The sequence below is a fragment of the Thalassophryne amazonica genome, chromosome 2 (assembly GCF_902500255.1).
Source record: "Thalassophryne amazonica chromosome 2, fThaAma1.1, whole genome shotgun sequence".
Lineage (NCBI taxonomy): Eukaryota > Metazoa > Chordata > Actinopteri > Batrachoidiformes > Batrachoididae > Thalassophryne > Thalassophryne amazonica.
The window spans coordinates 152931313-152954711 of NC_047104.1; the positions used below are offsets into that span (position 1 = coordinate 152931313).

Consider the following 23399-nt stretch of genomic DNA (forward strand, 5'->3'; position numbering starts at 1 on the left):
TCAGTGGTTTCTGCACCGATCTGTTTTGTACAGATCAGTGGTTTCTGCCACTAGTCTTCTGTGTTTTGGCCCGACATGTCGTTCCTATTGGACAGCGCGAAGCTACGTCACAGCTCAGAACGTCGAAAGTTGGATTGGGTTGAGCTTTGATCGCGTCAGCCTGCCGACAAGTGGCAATGCGTGCTCCCGTCAAAAGCGTTGCTTTTGGCTGGCTTTTGATGCGACGCTTCTGACGCATCTAAAAAGCAGCGTGTCTCATAGAAAATAATGCTTTTTAGACCAATAACACTATGTAACACAATTTTTGTTCCTGGCTTCTAAGTGTTATATTTCAACTGCTTATGTCTAAAGTCTATGGAAAAATGACTACATTCAGCACAAACTTTGATTTTATTTATTTATTTTTTTTACGTTCTAGAAAGTTCTAAAAGTTTCTTGAAATTTCTAGATAATTCTGGAAACTTCTAGAAAATCTGGACAGTTCTAGCAGTTAAAGAATATTCTAGAAGACTACTCAGTAGTAGTGAAGGCGAATCGAGAATATTCTTGAAAACAGACAAATTTCAAAATATCATTGTCCTGATCACAGAAGCAAAGTTTCTGTGGAATAACAGCTATTTTCTATCAATTTAAGGCATAACAGGTTAGGAAAACACATTGTGTACCCAGGAACAAAACAAAAATAAAAATTTGTTACATTTGTTATATTGTCCTTACAGTAAAGACTAACCTTACAGTTGGTAAGGTTAGTCCTTACTTGCGTAACTTGCCTTGAGTTGACTTTCTTGGGATCTGGTACTATATAAATATAATTATAAGTGAATAGTATATTGGTGTGTATGTCTGTGTGTTGACATGTAGTAGTGAATTTGTATTTATGTAAATATGACTGATTAGAATTGATAGACTTGTATTAGCAGGGGTGGGCGCTGATAAGCTTTGCTTCAGCCCACACCCTTTCGGACTCATGAGTTTTGTTTATGAGTTTGTGGAATTGTTCTTTTTTTTTTATTTGAATATTTTCTGTGCCGAATAAAACAAACAAACAAACAAACAAAAAAAAACATATCTATCTATCTATATATATATATATATATATATATATATATATATATATATATATATATATATATATATATATATATATATATATATATATATATATATAAAACATATGGATTTGAATATATATATATATATTCAAATCCATATGTTTTTTTTTAAATAAGGTCAGATGTGTGTGTGTGTGTGTGTGTGTGTGTAGTTTGCACTGAGATACCAACTCAACTGCATTTTATAAAGAAGACAATGCTCATATGACTGAGGGTATTTTAGCATTGTGTGATATTTATGTATTAAAATTCCTCCCTGTGCCGCTCTGAAGCGTCACTGGTGACACAACAGATGAAAGTTGCATGATGTCGAGTTTCTACAGTCACATCCAAAGAAGCCCAGAACTCCGAAGAGTTGTTTTTTTATATATGGGTTTGTTCTCCAGACAGATTTTCCACACAGAACCAAACTGTTTGTTTTTCTTCATGATTGATGAAAAAAAATTCCAGACACAATCAGTGACTTGGAAATGTTCAAGAATCTTGATGACTTTCTGTGAATTCAAAGGTTCCTCATCACTGTGAGACACAGATATTTTATGTCTGTATTGTTTTATTTTGGCAGGTGAAAACATTTTCATGACTGTTTCATAATAAATATTCATATTTTACAAAATTGGTTCGTTTGCATTAATTTCTTGACATATTTTAAAAGATGTCCTTAAGATTCTGACCAGGATTATAAAGTACAAACCACCTTAATCAGGAATAAATGCAGCAAATGTTACTTCCACCTCCTGTGTCACAAAGTTCACAATAAATGAAAAGAAACTCAAGTGACTGTAAGACAAAGATTCACTTATTATTTCCTGAAAAGCCGCCTGATCTCCTGCACCGTCACCTCCATGATGGTGGTCAGCACCTCTGGAGAGAAGGAGTTCAGCTCCTCCTCCAGCACGTCTTTGCTGTACATCTGTCTGACCTTTTCCAGGATGGACAGAACCATGTGGTCCCTGTCGGTGCAGGAGAATGTGGCCCGATGGTCCACGGTGGACAGAGTGGGGGAGAGCCAGTCCAAAACCTCCTTGGCGATACTAACGGCCGTGTCGCTGAGGTGCAGTGAGGCCATGATGCTGTGGGACAGTCCTGTAGGATGAGGCCAGAAGTCCTGCACGACTTTCAGGACAACCTCCATCACCACCTCCTGCGGGCCGAAGCATTTGCAGCCAAACGCCTCCGGAGGCATCTCCATCAGACTCCTGGCGATGTCCTGAGCCGTCCTGCTGGTCTCAGCATCTCTGTAGGATAAAGTGATATTTTAAAACACCTCAGAATCCCTCTGAACCCTCCCAGTGACTTTGTAAAGACACGAGTTGATGTGACTCACTGAAAAGACGGCCTTTGGGACACTCGTGATGTGAGTCTCCTTCGAGCTTCAAACTCAACGTCTCTCATTTTCATGCCGACGTTGACCTGCCAGACCTGAAACAAAGAAAGAAACGTGCAGACATGTGACATATGTATTTACACCATCAGTCCACCTTCATGGAATCATTTCATCCAAACTACTGGAAGCTTTCTGGATTCTGGTTACCAGGGCGAGAAGGTGGTAGATATCCGTGTCCTCATAAATGTTCAGTTCCTGCCTCCACAGCCTTCAAACACAGAGAGACACATTAGATCTTTACCCGTCCTCTGGTGGTCATCAGAGACATTTTGATGGTGCTGGAGTGTGTCTGTGTGTCATGAACTCACCTCGCTCCCCCTGACCTGCTGACTTGCTCCACCAGAAGGTCCGTCAGATCTTCAGCGGTCACCTCAGGTGGGAGCTCCTGCTTCTGCTGCAGCTTGAGAAGTTCTGCCATCAGTGCGACCTTCAACAACACACACCACATGAAGAACATATGTGACATCTGACTCAAATCTCTGCATATGAACATCATCCATCAGAATGAAGAAGGTGTTTAATTTGGACGTGACGACAGAAATGTTAAAGGTTTGAAATAAGAGTCTTACCTGAGAGAAAAAGAAATCTTCGTCCCAGCAGAGTTCCAGAGCTCGTTTATACACACAACTGTGGAACAGCGCCTGTGAAGGAAACAGCATCAGTTCACTTATTCATCACTTTAACTGTATTTTAAGGTGTTTTCACATCTGACAGCTTTGGTCAAACATACCCTGAGGAGAGTCTCTGAAGATGGTGGTGGACCTGGTTCTTCAGCTGGTTCTTGTTCCACCTCCAGACCAGACTGCTCGATCACATCTTTAATGTTTGTGATGGTCTCCTCGGCATCATGAACCACATCTTCTGGTTCACTGAAAGGTTCTTGTTCCACCTCCAGACCAGACTGCTCAATAACATCTTCAGTGTTTATGAGCGTCTCCTCTGCATCATGAACCACATCTTGTGGTTCTTCAGTTGTGTCTGGTTCATCCTGCAGATCAGACTCCTCACTCACATGTGCAATAAGTGGCATCATCTCCTCTGCATCATGAACCGCATCTTGTGGTTCTTCAGTTGTGTCTGGTTCATCCTGCAGATCAGACTCCTCACTCACATGTGCAATAAGTGGCATCATCTCCTCTGCATCATGAACCACATCTTGTGGTTCTTCAGTTGTGTCTGGTTCATCCTGCAGATCAGACTCCTCACTCACATGTGCAAGAAGTGGCATCATCTCCTCTGCATCATGAACCGCATCTTGTGGTTCTTCAGTTGGGTCTGGTTCATCCTGCAGATCAGATTCCTCACTCACATCTTCAAGAAGTGGCATCTCCTCTGCATCATGAGCCACATCTTGTGGTTCTTGAGCTGGTTCTGGTTCCTCCTCCAGATCAGTCTCCTCACTCACATCTTCAAGAAGTGACATCATCTCCTCTGCATCATGAACCACATCTTGTGGTTCCTCAGCTGGTTCTGGTTCCTCCTCCAGATCACACTCCTCACTCACATCTTCAAGATGTGGCATCTCCTCTCCATCATGAACCACATCTTGTTGTTCCTCAGCTGGTTCTGGTTCCTCCTCCAGATCAGACTCCTCACTCACATGTTCGATGTTTATGATTGTATGTTCTCCATCATCATCCACTACATCTTCTGACTGTGTAGAATCACCCTGATCCACCTGAGAAACAGAACAAATGTATGTTTGAGTCAGAAAAGTTATTTTTATTCTGTGTATTGATCATCTGTGATCAGAATCAGTTACTTCATCAATGCTTTAAACAGATCCAGATCAGGTAGGATCAGTTCTCGTGTGTCCCTCGTACCTGTTCTGTTGGCTGGACATCAGCTTCACTGTCACGTCTCTGCTCCTCCTTCTTTTTCTGCCTCTTGCTTCGAAAGCGTTTGAACACCACAAACACAACGGCGCATCCTACAACAGCTGCAGTCGATACCAGAATGAATTTTACTGGCGACGCTGATACTGAAAAATGAAAATGAGAATAAAAATAGTGAATTCATCTTATAATACTGAGTGTCAGAAGAAAGGCAGCATGTTTATTATGTCAGAAACATCTGAGCAAACATCAGCATGTGATTAGTATGTGATTAGAATGTGATTAGTCTCTGATTAACATGTGATTAGCTAGTGATTAGAATGTGATGGCCTGCGATTAGCATGTGATTGGTATGCAATTAGTATGTGATCCGTGTATGATTTCCATGTGATTAACATGTGATTAGTCTGTGACTAGTATCTGATTAGCATGTGATTAGTCTGTGATTTGCTTGCAATTGGTATGCGATTAGTATGTGATTGATTAGTCTGCGATTAGTATGTGATCAGTCTGTGATTAGCATGTGATTAGTCTGTGATTGGCATGTGATTAGCATGTGATTAGCCTGTGATTGGCATGTGATTAGCATGTGGTTAGCTTGCGATTAGTATATGATTAGTATGCGACTAGTATGTGGTTGGCATGTGATTAGTATATAATTTGTATGTGGCTAGAATGTGATTAGTATCTGATTAGTATATGATTAGCATGTGATTTGTATGTGACTACAATGCAATTAGTATGTAATCAGTATGTGAAAAGAATGCGAGTAGTATGTGATTAGTATGTGATTAGTATGACATTATTATGTGATTAGTATGTGACTAGCATGTGATTGGTATGCGATTAGCATATGATTGGCATGTGATTGGTAACTGATTAGCATGTGATTAGCCTGTGATTGGCATGTGATTAGTATGCGATTTGTGTGATTGGTATGTAATTAGTCTGTGATTAACATGCGATTAGCGTGTGGTTCGCTTGTGATTAGTATGTGATTAGTCTGTGATTAGTCTGTGATCAGCATGTGTTTAGTATGTGATTAGTATGTGATTAGTATGTGCTTAGCATGTGATTAATATGTGCTTAGCATGTGATTAGTATGTGATTAATATGTGATTAGCATGTAAGAAGTTCACATCGCACGCACCATCCATCAGAAGCAGAACATCCAAACAAACTAAAGCACATGTTAGCATGCGGCACTGACGGCATTTTAAACATATCGCTAAGATCTAAGAATGAAAAGTTTCAATCTGTAACACTTAACTTATTCAGTCCAGTTCTGACTGTTTGTTATTTACCTGATTTCATGGTTCATGTTCTCAATTTTTCTTATATTTAGTGAATAATTTGGCAATAAAATAACCTGTTTGTCATGAATCTGGGAAAAAACTTTGAATTGCTATTAAACAGAGAGAGAAGAAATTAAATGTGCTTTTTTTACCTGAACTTTTAAAATATTTGATAGGACTGAAGATCCACCGCCTGAGGGCGTCAGTGGGCTGACACGTCTGTACGTCCGTCATGATGTCTGAACTCCGAACCTCAAACGGTGCTTGTAGAGGAAATTTACACTGCAAACTCTTTGTGATGTCAGATGGTTTTTGTCTTTATAGAGGGATGTAATAGTCAGTACAAACACTCTGTGATGCCACAAGGTCTTTATGTTTGTCGACTAATGTGACAGTTTAACGATTTGTGCCCTCAGATGGTTTTTGTATTTATAGAGGAGCTGGTACAGTGTATCAGAAGATTAAAGCTATAGAAGTGCAGAAACTTTGTAACATTAAAGCCTTTATACTTTGACAAAGAGATTAAAGAACAGAACACTGGGGAGGAAAGAGATTAAAGAACAGAACACTGGGGAGGCGGGGGCACCTGTCAATTTGCCCATATTTTGTACTGCTGATGTCATTTTCACCCAGTGGAGTATAACCATTTGTACATAGTGAAACAAAACTCATGGATTTTTTTTAAAAATTATTGTGTTTTTCATTTTGTTTTTGGAAACATTCTTACATGTTATTATTATTATTATTATCATTATTTTAAAGTTGCACACAGTTTAACTCTCTGGGGAGTTAATTTCCTGTGGAACACATACAGGTTAAATACATATTAAATACTTTTCATATCAAAGTTAACTGTGTTTTTACCGACGTTCAGGATCTGTTCGGCTTTAATGATTGTTCATTAAAGGAGCTCCGACAGGTTCAAAACTGTCTAAAAATGTTTGATTCGTGATGTAATGTTCAGTGTATTTAAAATTAAATGGTCTTAGATCCAATAAGATAATAATTAAAGAAGTCATATTTGTGACAAATCGCAACAATTTCATGTATTTGATATTTAAATCGATTTTGAAACATTTTCACATTTTTCTTTTTTCAGTCTCAATCAAAACTTAATGTTACCAGTTCATCTCTTGATCTTTATTCATTTTCTCGATTTTTTTCCCCAAATTTTATTGTCTCCAAATTTGATGTGAAATAAATAATATTTCACATATACATTTAATACTTTTCTTTAATGTATTTGTTATAACTGTTGTTCGTGTCCTTTCATTGATCTCATTCCAGTTAGTTTTATGAATAAGTGCAGAATATAGTTATGATTTGAGTTTTATGTGCTGGCAGTTATAATATATAACTTGACTTTTCTTTCAGACTGAGTGACACTTTGTGGACAAACATCGAGTGATAAATGCAACATGATAATGGGATCGAATGACTGTATTTTCCAGCGTCAGTAACCATCAGACACGTTTATTTCATCAAACTGACAACTGGTGGAAGATAATCCGAACACATGCAGGTTTCATGTTTGACAGCAAACAGCTGCAACAATTCTTTAATTGATTATTGGTCACTGAGATTGACTTTTTGTTTCTAAAAATGGTCAAATTCTTTGATTCCAGCTTCTAAAATGTAAACATTTTGTCATTTATTTTACAAGCTGTTTTCCTTCTTTCTGGCACAAAAACGTTCTTTTTTTTTTTTTTTTTGGCTTTGGACATAATGAGACATTTGAAGCCTCATTTAGTTTCTGGATAAACTGATCACATTTGTCTTTATTTTGTGGACCATACAACCAGTGGTGGCTCCAGAGATTTTTTTTCTGTAAGTGCCGTGGGTGGCGGGGGGGGGGGGGGGGGGGGTCCTCATGTTCGACAGTCACTGACAACATGCAGAATGAACAAAATCACACACAAAACTAGGCTCCTGTTCGACACTAATATCCACAGACCTGCACATGGAGCCTGTAGCTTAAAAGGGAAAAGATGCCAACAGCAGGCAGAGAGAAAATCTTTCAGCGACCACTGACGTCTTCAGAACAGCACAATGCTCCTGTTGTTGTTGAGAGTAAAAGCATCAATGATTTGGTGTCTGTCCAGAGTCCGTGTCCTCTGAGGGTTCGTTGTCAGGTCACTGGTTCGGTCGTCCCCGCTGCTGTTCCTCAGGTTGTTCTTCAGGAGACACAGACTTCACTTCTTTCCAATTGATTGATTCACACCAGCCTGCTTGACTATTGTAGATTCACTTTTCCCAGCCTGGTGTACATCTTCAATGTTCTTCCTGGTGTCCTTTGACAGCTCTTTGGTCTTGGCCATGGTTGAGTTTGGAGTCTGACTGTTTGACGCTGTGGACATGTGTCTTTTATACAGATAACGAGTTCCAACAGATGCCATTAATTCAGGAAACAGGTGGAGGACAGAAGAGCTTCGTAAAGAAGAAGTTACAGGTCTGTGAGAGCCTATCTACAATATCAATATTTCTTATTCTGAAGTATCTTTAAATCCCCCTTCCAAATATACTCTACAAATATATAGACCTGATTGACAACCTGAAATATGATAGAACATCTGTCCATGATGGGGGTGGGGGGTAAGACATCATGACCTGGATTACCCCCCCCCCATAGCAACAATTCTGTACTATATATTGCCGAGGTCAACTAATACATGAGCAGGGAAAAAAATGATAGATGTCAATTGAGAGAATTTACACAAAAAAGGGGTCAGACACTTCAGAATGGAGGATGAAATGTGTGATAATACTGCAGCAGACTTGCTATGCGGGGGGGTGGTGGGGTAAGATATACACAGGGAAGATATACTGTTACACCGGTTACCATGACAGTCGGTCCATAACGCATATTTTCATTACAAACCAGGAAGCAAAGAACACTACTGAAAAGCCAAAGTCAGACATGAACGTACTTCATAAATATCTAAACAGCATCTCAAAAACACACAGATTGAAAGCTTACCATCTAACAATCGGACCATCTGTTAGCGAGCGAACAGGTCGGACTACGAGCCATCAGCAGCTTTCATATTCAGGCAATACTGTAAGTTTGTGTGCTTATATATAAATATATATATATATATATATATATATATATATATATATATATATATATATATATATATATATATATATATATATGTATACTTGTAACAAATTATTAACTTTGCTTGCTTGCTCTGTATGGGATTATCAGACCTCTGTCGGTCTGATATTTCCTGTACAGACCTTTATTTATCTTTTATCTTCTGTGTAACATTTTTGTTCCTGGCAAATAAGTGTCTTTTTCCAACTATATTTATTGCAAAAACAATAGAAAAAGCCCAAATTTCATGCCAAACTTTATTTTTTTTTTTGGGCTGCACAGCAATATTATCCCCTCAAAACACCTATTTTTGACAATTTTTTGACTTTTTCACCATAAAAATAAATTACGGAACACAACTGCAGCAAGGTTTATTTTCAAACATTTGAAAACAATTTTACAAAGTTAAAAATGAACAGTTTTCCTTGATTTGCAAATCTGCAATGAATCACTTTCATTTATCAGACCCCAAATGTAGTCCCCCATCATGTGTTCATTGTACGATCCCTGATATCTGTGTTCAAAGTCCATTATGTCTTGGTGGAAGCGCCCCCCATGTTTTTCTGAGTATACCCCCATGTTGTCCTTGAAGTTGTCAAGGTGAGCATCCAGAATGTGGACCTTCAGTGACGTCCTACATCCCATTTGGCCATAGTTTCTCACCAAAGTCTCAACCAGTTCCACATAATTGTCAGCCTTGTGGTTGCCCAGAAACCCATGGACAACATCAACAAAACTTTTCCATGCCTCCTGTTCCTTTGCTGTCAGTTTCTTTGGAAATTCAGGGCACTCTATGATTTTCTTGACTTGTGGTCCAATGAAAACACCAGCTTTCACTTTTGCTTCTGACAGCTTTGGGAAAAGGTCTTGAAGATACTTGAATGCTGCAGACTCTCAAGCTTCTTCTTTGTCTTTCGGCTGTTCCCGTTAGGGGTCGCCACAGCAGATCAATCGTTTCCATCTCACCCTGTCCTCTGTATCTTCCTCTGTCACACCAACCACCTGCATGTCCTCTCTCAGCACATCCATGAACCTCCTCTTTGGTCTCCCTCTTCTCCTCCTGCCTGGTGGCTCCATCCTCAGCATCCTTCTCCCTATATACCCTGGGTCCCTCCTCTGCACATGTCCAAACCATCTCAATCTCGCCTCTCTGACTTTGTCTCCAAACCGTCCCACCTGAGCTGTCCCTCTGATATGTTCATTCCTAATCTTGTCCATTCTTGTCACTCCCAAAGAGAATCTCAACATCTTCAGCTCTGCCACCTCCAGCTCTGCCTCCTGTCTTTTTGTTAGTGCCACTGTCTCTAAACCATACAACATAGCTGGTCTCACTACTGTTTTGTAAACTTTCCCCTTCACTCTTGCTGATATTCTTCGGTCACAAATCACTCCTGCCACCTTTCTCCACCCTCTCCACGCTGCCTGCACTCTCTTCTTCACCTCTCTACCACACTCTCCATTACTTTGAACAGTTGACCCCAAATATTTAAACTCATCTACTTTCACCACTTCTACTCCTTGTAACTGCACTATTCCACTGGGCTCCCTCTCATTCACACACATGTACTCAGTCTTGCTTCTACTGACCTTCATTCCCCTTCTCTCCAAAGCATATCTCCACTTCTCCAGGCTAGACTCAAGCGCTGTGACAAATTGTTTCATGAGTCCCAGTTTGATGTGTAGAGGAGGGAACAAAACCTTGTGAGGATCCACCAGTGGCTCATGTTTAATGTTACAGCTTCTAACTGAGAATTCAGTCCTTTCAGGCCATTGCTTCCAGTGATAATGTGCTGCCCTGTCTCTACAATCCCAAAGGCAGAGAAAACAGGGAAACTTGGTGAAACCTCCCTGGAGTCCCATCAGAAATGCCGCCATTTTGAAGTCCCCAATGACCTCCCATCCATACTCATCATAGTTCAAAGCTTCCAGCAGATATTTGACACTGTAATCCTCCTTGAGATGCACTGAATGAGCCAAAGGAAGTGATGGATACTTGTTCCCATTGTGCAGCAGCACAACCTTCAGGCTTCTGGATGAGCTATCAATGAAGAGTCTCCACTCATTTGGATTACATGCAATTCCATTTGAATTGAACAGTCCTGAAATGTCACAACAACAGCACAAACTCTCTTCCTTGGCAAAGAAGCTGGAGAGAAGTTGGTGACGTTTTCTTTGGCTTGCTACTTGCACACTTTTCATCCAACAAGTCCCACTCCTTCAGCCTTGAGATCAAAAGCTCAGCATGTGACTTTGTCAATCCAAGATCTCTGAGGTCATTCAGATCTCCTTGACTTAGGAAGTAAGGATTCCTGTTGTGTGGGCCGCTGAAGAGGAGGTACTGCTGGCCCACCACCACCAGAGGGCGCCCTGCCTGGAGTGCGGGCTCCAGACATCGGAGGGCGCTGCCGCCTCACAGGAGTAGCCAGGGTGACAGCTGTCACCCATCACCTGAGACAGCTGATATCAATCACCAGGGGGGTATATCAGCAGGACGGCATCTCCACCTCATTGCCGAGATATCGCTCTACTAAGGAGGTAACGAACTCAGCCAGTTGTGTTATTCAGAGAAGTAATACTTTGTTGCTTGTGCTTAGGTCAGCTGAAGACCGTATTGGACGTGGTTGGATAAGTACTCACATTCCAATCCTACAGTGCTGTTTTTGAGTAGAGGTGGAGGTGGTGTTTCCACCCTGTGTGTTGCTGGGTGCGGCCGCACCCACACCTGACTGTTTCTGTTCCTTGCCAGCAGTACCGGATCCGACGAGCGGAGGCAGTGGCCACCTGGGAGTTCAGGACTTGGCGGCTCCAGTATTCCCGGGGTTCGGTGGCAGAGGAAATCGGATGGTTCCGGTTCGACTCGGACAGACGTCTCCTATCGTCGAGCCTGCCCACACGACACCATTGGAATTCGGCTTACTGCTATAATTGTAATCTGTTGTGTTTGTTGTGCGTGTTCACAACAGTAAAGCTTTGTGATTTGACTTCATCCATTGTCCGTTCATTTGCGCCCCCTGTTGTGGGTCCGTGTACCTACACTTTCACAACAATTCCTCTCACAAACATCTGTAATGACAGTCCACTTCACTGTTCTCCCCATCCTCTGATTCAGTGCTTTCTTCTTCTGATGGTTTTCTTTCTGGAGGTGAAGGTACAGGAAGCTCAGCACTATGTGGCACTGGTGCAATGGAAAATGGAATGTCAGGATAAGGAACAGCAGGTGCATTTTTCCCACCTCTGCGTTTGGAAGGATCCATCACGCAGAAGTAGCAGTTGGTTGAGTGGTCAGTGGGTTCACACCATATTCTTGGAACAGCAAACTTCACTGCTCTCTTTTCCCCTCTGTTGTTTAGGTTGTTTCATTTTCTTTGATTAAAGGGTGAAATATTCATGAACAAAGGAGATTTTTCAAACCTCAATAAATTATTCTCCTGTTCTTGAAAGTTCTTGCTCAATCTGTACAAATGAGGAAGATTTTCATAAATATAATTACTTTGTCAACACTGTATTATGTTTGAAATGATCTTTGAACCCTTTTGACATGATCACAAAAAGAAAATATGATGACCACTACTCTGACAAATGGACTTTTCCAGAAATTAGTAGTGACCACTCAGTGAATGCGAAAACTGGTTAATTTGCAATTTCATTGTCCTGACCACAAAACCAAAGTTTGGAGGTCAAGACCACTCTTTTCTCTTTTGATTGGTTGTGAAGAAATGGGAAATTATGGTTTTAACCCAGGAACAAGACACAAGTGAAAATTTGTTACTTACTATCAGGAACCGTGAACGTCCTGTTTGATATTCAGTGATTTTATTTTGAATAGAGTACTTCCTCTTTTTAAATGTTAGTGTGAGTTAGCCTAACAGCAATAAAAGGTCCAAGAAAAGTATGTCTGTAAGACATAAGGACATGGTTAGTTACCCCCTGGCAGATCCCGAGCAGCCGGGAAAGCAGGCTGACTGGGTGACTGTGAGGAGGAAGCGTAGCCCTAAACAGAAGCCCCGTGTACACCGCCAACTCATTCACATCTCTAACCGTTTTTCCCCACTCGACGACACACCCGCCGAGGATCAAACTCTGGTTATTGGCGACTCTGTTTTGCGAAATGTGAAGTTAGCGACACCAGCAACCATAGTCAATTGTCTTCCGGGGGCCAGAGCAGGCGACATTGAAGGAAATTTGAAACTGCTGGCTAAGGCTAAGCGTAAATTTGGTAAGATTGTAATTCACGTCGGCAGTAATGACACCCGGTTACGCCAATCGGAGGTCACTAAAATTAACATTAAATCGGTGTGTAACTTTGCAAAAACAATGTCGGACTCTGTAGTTTTCTCTGGGCCCCTCCCCAATCAGACCGGGAGTGACATGTTTAGCTGCATGTTCTCCTTGAATTGCTGGCTGTCTGAGTGGTGTCCAAAAAATGAGGTGGGCTTCATAGATAATTGGCAAAGCTTCTGGGGAAAACCTGGTCTTGTTAGGAGAGACGGCATCCATCCCACTTTGGATGGAGCAGCTCTCATTTCTAGAAATCTGGCCAATTTTCTTAAATCCTCCAAACCGTGACTATCCAGGGTTGGGACCAGGAAGCAGAGTTGTAGTCTTACACACCTCTCTGCAGCTTCTCTCCCCCTGCCATCCCCTCATTACCCCATCCCCGTAGAGACGGTGCCTGCTTCCAGACCACCAATAACCAGCAAAAATCTATTTAAGCATAAAAATTCAAAAAGAAAAAATAATATAGCACCTTCAACTGCACCACAGACTAAAACAGTTAAATGTGGTCTATTAAACATTAGGTCTCTCTCTTCTAAGTCCCTGTTAGTAAATGATATAATAATTGATCAACATATTGATTTATTCTGCCTTACAGAAACCTGGTTACAGCAGGATGAATATGTTAGTTTAAATGAGTCAACACCCCCGAGTCACACTAACTGTCAGAATGCTCGTAGCACGGGCCGGGGAGGAGGATTAGCAGCAATCTTCCATTCCAGCTTATTAATTAATCAAAAACCCAGACAGAGCTTTAATTCATTTGAAAGCTTGACTCTTAGTCTTGTCCATCCAAATTGGAAGTCCCAAAAACTAGTTTTATTTGTTATTATCTATCGTCCACCTGGTCATTACTGTGAGTTTCTCTGTGAATTTTCAGACCTTTTGTCTGACTTAGTGCTTAGCTCAGATAAGATAATTATAGTGGGCGATTTTAACATCCACACAGATGCTGAGAATGACAGCCTTAACACTGCATTTAATCTATTATTAGACTCTATTGGCTTTGCTCAAAAAGTAAATGAGTCCACCCACCACTTTAATCATATCTTAGATCTTGTTCTGACTTATGGTATGGAAATAGAAGACTTAACAGTATTCCCTGAAAACTCCCTTCTGTCTGATCATTTCTTAATAACATTTACATTTACTCTGATGGACTACCCAGCAGTGGGGAATAAGTTTCATTACACTAGAAGTCTTTCAGAAAGCGCTGTAACTAGGTTTAAGGATATGATTCCTTCTTTATGTTCTCTAATGCCATATACCAACACAGTGCAGAGTAGCTACCTAAACTCTGTAAGTGAGATAGAGTATCTCGTCAATAGTTTTACATCCTCATTGAAGACAACTTTGGATGCTGTAGCTCCTCTAAAAAAGAGAGCTTTAAATCAGAAGTGCCTGACTCCGTGGTATAACTCACAAACCCGTAGCTTAAAGCAGATAACCCGTAAGTTGGAGAGGAAATGGCGTCTCACTAATTTAGAAGATCTTCACTTAGCCTGGAAAAAGAGTCTGTTGCTCTATAAAAAAGCCCTCCGTAAAGCTAGGACATCTTTCTACTCATCACTAATTGAAGAAAATAAGAACAACCCCAGGTTTCTTTTCAGCACTGTAGCCAGGCTGACAAAGAGTCAGAGCTCTATTGAGCTGAGTATTCCATTAACTTTAACTAGTAATGACTTCATGACTTTCTTTGCTAACAAAATTTTAACTATTAGAGAAAAAATTACTCATAACCATCCCAAAGACGTATCGTTATCTTTGGCTGCTTTCAGTGATGCCGGTATTTGGTTAGACTCTTTCTCTCCGATTGTTCTGTCTGAGTTATTTTCATTAGTTACTTCATCCAAACCATCAACATGTTTATTAGACCCCATTCCTACCAGGCTGCTCAAGGAAGCCCTGTTATGTGTCGGACGCAGCTCGGAGAACTGACCAGCGTTTGAAGGACCCAGTATGAAATAAGCAGAGCACGGTACAAAGGCTAACTGAATTTAATACATAACAGTGATACAAAAAATACAAAAGAAAGTGCGGTCATGTAGGGACCAACACCCCCCAGAGGACTTCCCGCCAGCTCCAGGAGTAATAACCACAGCCGAGGTCCCTCTGGGATCCAACGTCACCCACGGGGACTCCCAGCGCCTCCCAGAGGACCACTCGTCAACCCCAGGAGACGCCTCCCCTCACGACCAACGGACCCAGCCCCGGCCGTCTATGGCTAGATGGACCCACAGCCCTTTCCCCCCCAGAGGACACCACAGTCAAACCCTGAGGGCGGAAACTGGGGGGAAACCCCCCCCCCCAGGTGCAGAGGTTACCTGGGAAACGCCCAGCATAACCACACTGCACCACTCCAGCAACGCCGACACTACGGCTCACACGGCTGGAGCCAGTGGAGAAGAGAGGGAACAAAAAGAAAATACCCCAAACCCCCCCCTCCCCTCCCGGGTGCAGAGGTTACCTGGGAAACGCCCAGCACAACCTAACTGCACCACTCCAGCAACGCCGACACTACGGCTCACACGGCTGGAGTCAGAGGAGAAGAGAGGGCATAACAAAAAACAAAACAAAAAAAAAGAAAGAAAAAACAACAACCCAAATACCCCCCCCCCCCCATGACCCCCCAGGGGACCGTCCCATCAAACCCTGGGAGGTGAAACTGAAAAAAAAAAAATAAAAAAAAAAAATAAAAAGAAAGACTAACAGACTGACATAAGGTTGCTCGGGTCCTTTTTTTTTTTTTTTTTTTTTTTTTTTTTCTTTTTTTGGCAGAACTGCAGGGTCACGCCCCCAGACACTAAATAGTGAAAAACAAAAAATAAAATCCCACACAAAAACCAACTCAAAAACACCCACACAAAATGAACTAACACAAAACAAATAAGTGACGTATACCGTTAAGCTCAAACAAATCGAACACACCTGTTCTAACTTAAGAGCTTAACGGTAATGTGACTAAGTCACCAAAAGAGGGAGCCAAAGTGCTAAAAATGAAAAAAAAACCCTTTGGTGACAGAAAACAAACGAGCTGCATCTCCGTGCGCAGCTGTGTGCAACACACAACCAAAATGTGCTCAACTAAATAACGCCGGAGCTGATACAACAGACGCAGTAGTTATCTTTATCCGGGGAAACGGGGCTACAACTGTGACACAGGAAGCTCAGCGACCCGTGCCACAGAGCTCCGCCGTGCGCGTGCACCCATTACAGACACACTCTTGCAGCTCCCGTTTAAACCTCTTATCCGGTCGGAGCGTGACGCGAAGCCGTCGCCAGTCACACTCCACCACGACCCACGGATAAGGCACAAACACAGGAACACGGCTGCAAGAGAGCACAAATCAGTATTCAGTAATGGGTCTCAAACACGCACCATCCGGGCGGAGAGCACCCGCAACTGATCCGGATAACTACTGAACGTCTGCTGCCGCCTTCCCGGCGCGTTACCGTCTCTGCTACCGCTGGGTCCGTGATGTTTGGCCAGAGACTACTGTTATGTGTGGGACGCAGCTCGGAGAACCGACCAGCGTTTGAAGGACCCAGTATGAAATAAGCAGAGCACGGTACAAAGGCTAACTGAATTTAATACATAACAGTGATACAAAAAATACAAAAGAAAGTGCGGTCTGGCGTGGTGCGCTCCCAGCAGCGCTAACGGTCCGGAGCCAGAAGCTGTTCGGACCCAAGGACCCCGCCGACACCCCCCAGGTGGCCGCAACAAACCGAGTCTGTGAAAGAAGGAACCATTATGTGAGTCCACACTCTACACACTTAAAGGTGTACAAACAGCAAACACTTCCTGGCTTGATTACTGATCAGCTTCCCAACCTGCAGGCATAGAACATCCAGTTCACAAAACGCCACTGCAGTGGAAGCCGATACATGACTAACATACAGCTCAATATAAAAAGGTGTGAGGGACACCACATTTACTGACTGTATAAATGTTAGTCACAAAATCTAACGTACCTCAGGAAGTGTGCTGACGAGCATGAGACCTCACCCCCTCCTCTTTCACAGACCGTGCATCAAACCCTGGACGTTCTCTGCATCCACTGATGATGAGATGGCTCCCAAGACGACAGTCTCACCCGTCTGGTCACAAGGTCGAGTCTCTGACAAATACACACTGTATACTCCAGTCTTAAATGCCACCATGTTCCAATCCATATAGATGCACCTCAGCTGTGAGTCCTGACGAGCCGCAGGTGATCAGGGTGAGGTCCTGATAACCTCAGCAACACAGCGACTCAGTCCCAAATGCAAGCCACCTGGAAGGAAAAACAAAAGACAGAAACAAAAAGGCAGCCAGGCCCCCCAGCCATACAACAAGCCCTACCATTATTTAATGCTTCGATCTTAAATATGATCAATCTATCTTTGTTAGTTGGCTATGTACCACAGGCTTTTAAGGTGGCAGTAATTAAACCATTACTTAAAAAGCCATCACTTGACCCAGCTATCTTAGCTAATTATAGGCCAATCTCCAACCTTCCTTTTCTCTCAAAAATTCTTGAAAGGGTAGTTGTAAAACAGCTAACTGATCATCTGCAGAGGAATGGTCTATTTGAAGAGTTTCAGTCAGGTTTTAGAATTCATCATAGTACAGAAACAGCATTAGTGAAGGTTACAAATGATCTTCTTATGGCCTCGGACAGTGGACTCATCTCTGTGCTTGTTCTGTTAGACCTCAGTGCTGCTTTTGATACTGTTGACCATAAAATTTTATTACAGAGATTAGAGCATGCCATAGGTATTAAAGGCACTGCGCTGCGGTGGTTTGAATCATATTTGTCTAATAGATTACAATTTGTTCATGTAAATGGGGAATCTTCTTCACAGACTAAAGTTAATTATGGAGTTCCACAAGGTTCTGTGCTAGGACCAATTTTATTCACTTTATACATGCTTCCCTTAGGCAGTATTATTAGACGGTATTGCTTAAATTTTCATTGTTACGCAGATGATACCCAGCTTTATCTATCCATGAAGCCAGAGGACACACACCAATTAGCTAAACTGCAGGATTGTCTTACAGACATAAAGACATGGATGACCTCTAATTTCCTGCTTTTAAACTCAGATAAAACTGAAGTTATTGTACTTGGCCCCACAAATCTTAGGAACATGGTGTCTAACCAGATCCTTACTGTGGATGGCATTACCCTGACCTCTAGTAATACTGTGAGAAATCTTGGAGTCATTTTTGATCAGGATATGTCATTCAAAGCGCATATTAAACAAATATGTAGGACTGCTTTTTTGCATTTACGCAATATCTTTAAAATCAGAAAGGTCTTGTCTCAGAGTGATGCTGAAAAACTAATTCATGCATTTATTTCCTCTAGGCTGGACTATTGTAATTCATTATTATCAGGTTGTCCTAAAAGTTCCCTAAAAAGCCTTCAGTTAATTCAAAATGCTGCAGCTAGAGTACTGACGGGGACTAGAAGGAGAGAGCATATCTCACCCATATTGGCCTCTCTTCATTGGCTTCCTGTTAATTCTAGAATAGAATTTAAAATTCTTCTTCTTACTTATAAGGTTTTGAATAATCAGGTCCCATCTTATCTTAGGGACCTCGTAGTACCATATCACCCCAATAGAGCGCTTCGCTCTCAGACTGCAGGCTTACTTGTAGTTCCTAGGGTTTGTAAGAGTAGAATGGGAGGCAGAGCCTTCAGCTTTCAGGCTCCTCTCCTGTGGAACCAGCTCCCAATTCAGATCAGGGAGACAGACACCCTCTCTACTTTTAAGATTAGGCTTAAAACTTTCCTTTTTGCTAAAGCTTATAGTTAGGGCTGGATCAGGTGACCCTGAACCATCCCTTAGTTATGCTGCTATAGACGTAGACTGCTGGGGGGTTCCCATGATGCATTGTTTCTTTCTCTTTTTGCTCTGTATGCACCACTCTGCATTTAATCATTAGTGATCGATCTCTGCTCCCCTCCACAGCATGTCTTTTTCCTGGTTCTCTCCCTCAGCCCCAACCAGTCCCAGCAGAAGACTGCCCCTCCCTGAGCCTGGTTCTGCTGGAGGTTTCTTCCTGTTAAAAGGGAGTTTTTCCTTCCCACTGTAGCCACGTGCTTGCTCACAGGGGGTCGTTTTGACCGTTGGGGTTTTACATAATTATTGTATGGCCTTGCCTTACAATATAAAGCACCTTGGGGCAACTGTTTGTTGTGATTTGGCGCTATCTAAAAAAATTGATTGATTGATTGATTGAAGACAATCCTGCAGTTTAGCTAATTGGTGTGTGTCCTCTGGCTTCATGGATAGATAAAGCTGTGTATCATCTGCGTAACAATGAAAATTTAAGCAATGCCGTCTAATAATACTGCCTATGGGAAGCATGTATAAAGTGAATAAAATTGGTCCTAGCACAGAACCTTGTGGAACTCCATAATTAACCTTAGTCTGTGAAGAAGATTCCCCATTTACATGAACAAATTGTAATCTATTAGATAAATATGATTCAAACCACCGCAGCGCAGTGCCTTTAATACCTATGGCATGCTCTAATCTCTGTAATTAAATTTTATGGTCAACAGTATCAAAAGCAGCACTGAGGTCTAACAGAACAAGCACAGAGATGAGTCCACTGTCTGAGGCCATAAGAAGATCATTTGTAACCTTCACTAATGCTGTTTCTGTACTATGATGAATTCTAAAACCTGACTGAAACTCTTCAAATAGACCATTCCTCTGCAGATGATCAGTTAGCTGTTTTACAACTACCCTTTCAAGAATTTTTGAGAGAAAAGGAAGGTTGGAGATTGGCCTATAATTAGCTAAGATAGCTGGGTCAAGTGATGGCTTTTTAAGTAATAGTTTAATTACTGCCACCTTAAAAGCCTGTGGTACATAGCCAACTAATAAAGATAGATTGATCATATTTAAGATCGAAGCATTAAATAATGGTAGGGCTTCCTTGAGCAGCCTGGTAGGAATGGGGTCCAATAGACATGTTGATGGTTTGGATGAAGTAACTAATGAAAATAACTCAGACAGAACAATCTGAGAGAAAGAGTCTAACCAAATACCGGCATCACTGAAAGCAGCCAAAGATAAGGATACATCTTTGGGATGGTTATGAGTAATTTTTTCTCTAATAGTTAAAATTTTATTAGCAAAGAAAGTCATGAAGTCATTACTAGTTAAAGTTAATGGAATACTCAGCTCAATAGAGCTCTGACTCTTTGTCAGCCTGGCTACAGTGCTGAAAAGAAACCTGGGGTTGTTCTTATTTTCTTCAATTAGTGATGAGTAGTAAGATGTCCTAGCTTTATGGAGGGTTTTTTTTTATAGAGCAACAGACTCTTTTTCCAGGCTAAGTGAAGATCTTCTAAATTAGTGAGACGCCATTTCCTCTCCAACTTACGGGTTATCCGCTTTAAGCTGCGAGTTTGTGAGTTATACCACGGAGTCAGGGACTTCTGATTTAAAGCTCTCTTTTTCAGAGGAGCTACAGCATCCAAAGTTGTCTTCAATGAGGATGTAAAACTATTGATGAGATACTCTATCTCACTTACAGAGTTTAGGTAGCTACTCTGCACTGTGTTGGTATATGGCATTAGAGAACATAAAGAAGGAATCATATCCTTAAACCTAGTTACAGCGCTTTCTGAAAGACTTCTAGTGTAATGAAACTTATTCCCCACTGCTGGGTAGTCCATCAGAGTAAATGTAAATGTTATTAAGAAATGATCAGACAGAAGGGAGTTTTCAGGGAATACTGTTAAGTCTTCAATTTCCATACCATAAGTCAGAACAAGATCTAAGATATGATTAAAGTGGTGGGTGGACTCATTTACATTTTGAGCAAAGCCAATTGAGTCTAATAAAAGATTAAATGCAGTGTTGAGGCTGTCATTCTCAGCATCTGTGTGGATGTTAAAATCACCCACTATAATTATCTTATCTGAGCTAAGCACTAAGTCAGACAAAAGTTCTGAAAATTCACAGAGAAACTCACAGTAACGACCAGGAGGACGATAGATAACAACAAATAAAACTGGTTTTTGGGACTTCCAATTTGGATGGACAAGACTAAGAGTCAAGCTTTCAAATGAATTAAAGCTCTGTCTGGGTTTTTGATTAATTAATAAGCTGGGATGGAAGATTGCTGCTAATCCTCCGCCTCGGCCCGTGCTACGAGCATTCTGACAGTTAGTGTGACTCGGGGGTGTTGACTCATTTAAACTAACATATTCATCCTGCTGTAACCAGGTTTCTGTAAGGCAGAATAAATCAATATGTTGATCAATTATTCTATCATTTACTAACAGGGACTTAGATGAGAGAGACCTAATGTTTAATAGACCATATTTAACTGTTTTAGTCTGTGGTGCAGTTGAAGGTGCTATATTATTTTTTCTTTTTGAATTTTTATGCTTAAATAGATTTTTACTGGTTATTGGTGGTCTGGGAGCAGGCACCGTCTCTACGGGGATGGGGTAATGAGGGGATGGCAGGGGGAGAGAAGCTGCAGAGAGGTGTGTAAGACTACAACTCTGCTTCCTGGTCCCAACCCTGGATAGTCACGGTTTGGAGGATTTAAGAAAATTGGCCAGATTTCTAGAAATGAGAGCTGCTCCATCCAAAGTGGGATGGATGCCGTCTCTCCTAACAAGACCAGGTTTTCCCCAGAAGCTTTGCCAATTATCTATGAAGCCCACCTCATTTTTTGGACACCACTCATATATATATATATATATATATATATATATATATACACACACACACACACACACTTTGCACTGGCATATAATTAAACAACTGGAAATTTTAACGAGGACAATGCTCATATGGCCGAAAGTACTTTAGCATTGTGTTATATTAAATATTTGGTGATGGTCCTACAGTTAAAAAGTTTAGATGGGTTGACCACTGGTGTTTTATTTTGAGCTTCTGTGTGACCTTGTGCAGTGAGGTGAGTCATGGGAGCTGCAGATTCACACTCTGGCCACAACTCGGTCATAACTCCAGCAAACACAGCAGACATTGCTGCCGTGTCCTTGATCCACAGCAGCAATGCTGTGTCCAGCATGCTGTGGATTTTTATGGTGGATCGAAGGCGTTCAAGTTTAATGTGTTTGCGGCTGTCGCGGCTCTGATAAAGGGTGCAATACATAACACAGGAGTAATAGAGGAGGACAAGCCAATCAATAGCCAGAGAGGCCATTTGACCCGCGCTCTTAAAATGACAAATCTTCAGCCTTGCATCGTGAGAGTGTCTCTGCTTTCACATGCAGCCAACAAACACCCCGGAGAGCCGGCACATAAAATATACGATGCATCGAGAAAGTATTCACAGCACTTCACTTTTTCCACATTTTGTTATGTTACAGCCTTATTCCAAAATGGAGTAAATACTTTTTCCCTCAAAATTCTACTCACAACATCCCATAATGACAAAATGAAAATATTTTTTGAAATTTATTAAAAAAAAAAAGAAAAACTAAAAAATGTACATAAGTATTTACAGTCTTTGCTGAGTACTTTGTTGATGCACCTTTGGAAGTAATTACAGTCTCAAATCTTCTTGAATATGATGCCACAAGCTTGGTGCACCTATCTTTGGACACTTTGGCCCATTCCTCTTTGTAACACCTCTCAAGCTCCATCAAGTTGAATGGAGAGCTTCAGTGCACAGACATTTTCAGATCTCTCCAGAGATGTTCAATCAGATTCAGGTCTGGGCTCTGGCTGGACCACTCAAGGACATTCACAGAGTTGTCCTGAAGCCACTCCTTTGATATCTTGGCTGTGTGCTTTGGGTCATTGTCCTGCTGAAAGATGAACTGTTGCCCCAGTCTGAGGTTTTGTCAGAGAATTTTGTTTCTCATAGTCCGAGAGTCCTTCAGGTTCCTTTTGTCAAACTCCAGATGGGCTGCCATGTGCCTTTTACTAAGGAGTAGCTTTCGTCTGACCACTCTACCATACAGGCCTGATTGGTGTATTCCTGCAGAGATGGTTGTCCTTCTGGAAGGTTCTTCTCTCTCCACAGAGGAATGCTGGAGCTCTGGCAGAGTGACCATCAGGTTCTTGGTCACCTCCCTGCCTGAGGCCCTTCTCCCCCGATCGCTCAGTTTAGACATGCAACCAGCTCTAGGAAGAGTCCTGGTGGATCCAAACTTCTTCCATTTCAGATGATGGAGGCTACTGTGCTCACTGGGACCTTCAAAGCAGCAGAAATGTTTCTGTGCCCTTCCCCAGATTTGTGCCTCAAGACAATCCTGTCTCGGAGGTCTTCAGACAATTCCTTTGACTTCATACTTGGTTTGTGCTCTGACTGTCAATTGTGGGACCTTATATGTAGACAGGTGTGTGTCTTTCTAAATCATCTCCAATCCCCAGGTGGACTCCAAATAAGCTGTAGAAACATCT

The 23399-nt window shown here is 41.6% G+C and overlaps 1 protein-coding gene and 1 long non-coding RNA gene across 2 annotated transcripts; both read right to left on the reverse strand.

The window, feature by feature from the left end:
* Positions 1 to 1882: 1882 nt before the first annotated feature.
* On the reverse strand, positions 1883 to 2922 carry LOC117503234. Its single transcript, XM_034162445.1, has 4 exons — positions 2808 to 2922; positions 2647 to 2707; positions 2440 to 2534; positions 1883 to 2350 (listed from the first exon to the last, which is right to left on the reverse strand). Exons 1-4 carry the CDS (start codon positions 2915 to 2917, stop codon positions 1915 to 1917), a joined length of 702 nt encoding a protein of 233 aa, XP_034018336.1. The 5' UTR covers positions 2918 to 2922; the 3' UTR covers positions 1883 to 1914.
* A 9399-nt stretch (positions 2923 to 12321) lies between these two features.
* Positions 12322 to 18378, reverse strand: LOC117503244. The gene is made up of 3 exons (XR_004558529.1): positions 18366 to 18378; positions 16470 to 16471; positions 12322 to 12497 (listed from the first exon to the last, which is right to left on the reverse strand). It is a non-coding gene; the product is annotated as an uncharacterized LOC117503244 (long non-coding RNA).
* Positions 18379 to 23399: the final 5021 nt, after the last annotated feature.

What these genes read in the sequence shown, in the direction of transcription:
- LOC117503234 (XM_034162445.1), bottom strand. Translation starts at nt 2,917, where the DNA reads ATGGCAGAACTTCTCAAGCTGCAGCAGAAGCAGGAGCTCCCACCTGAG. An exon ending in AGCAGGTCAGGGGGAGCGAG is followed by an intron (nt 2,708 to 2,807) that starts GTGAGTTCATGA and finishes CTGTGTTTGAAG; the next exon opens with GCTGTGGAGGCAGGAACTGA. An exon ending in TCCCAAAGGCCGTCTTTTCA is followed by an intron (nt 2,351 to 2,439) that starts GTGAGTCACATC and finishes TTTATCCTACAG; the next exon opens with AGATGCTGAGACCAGCAGGA.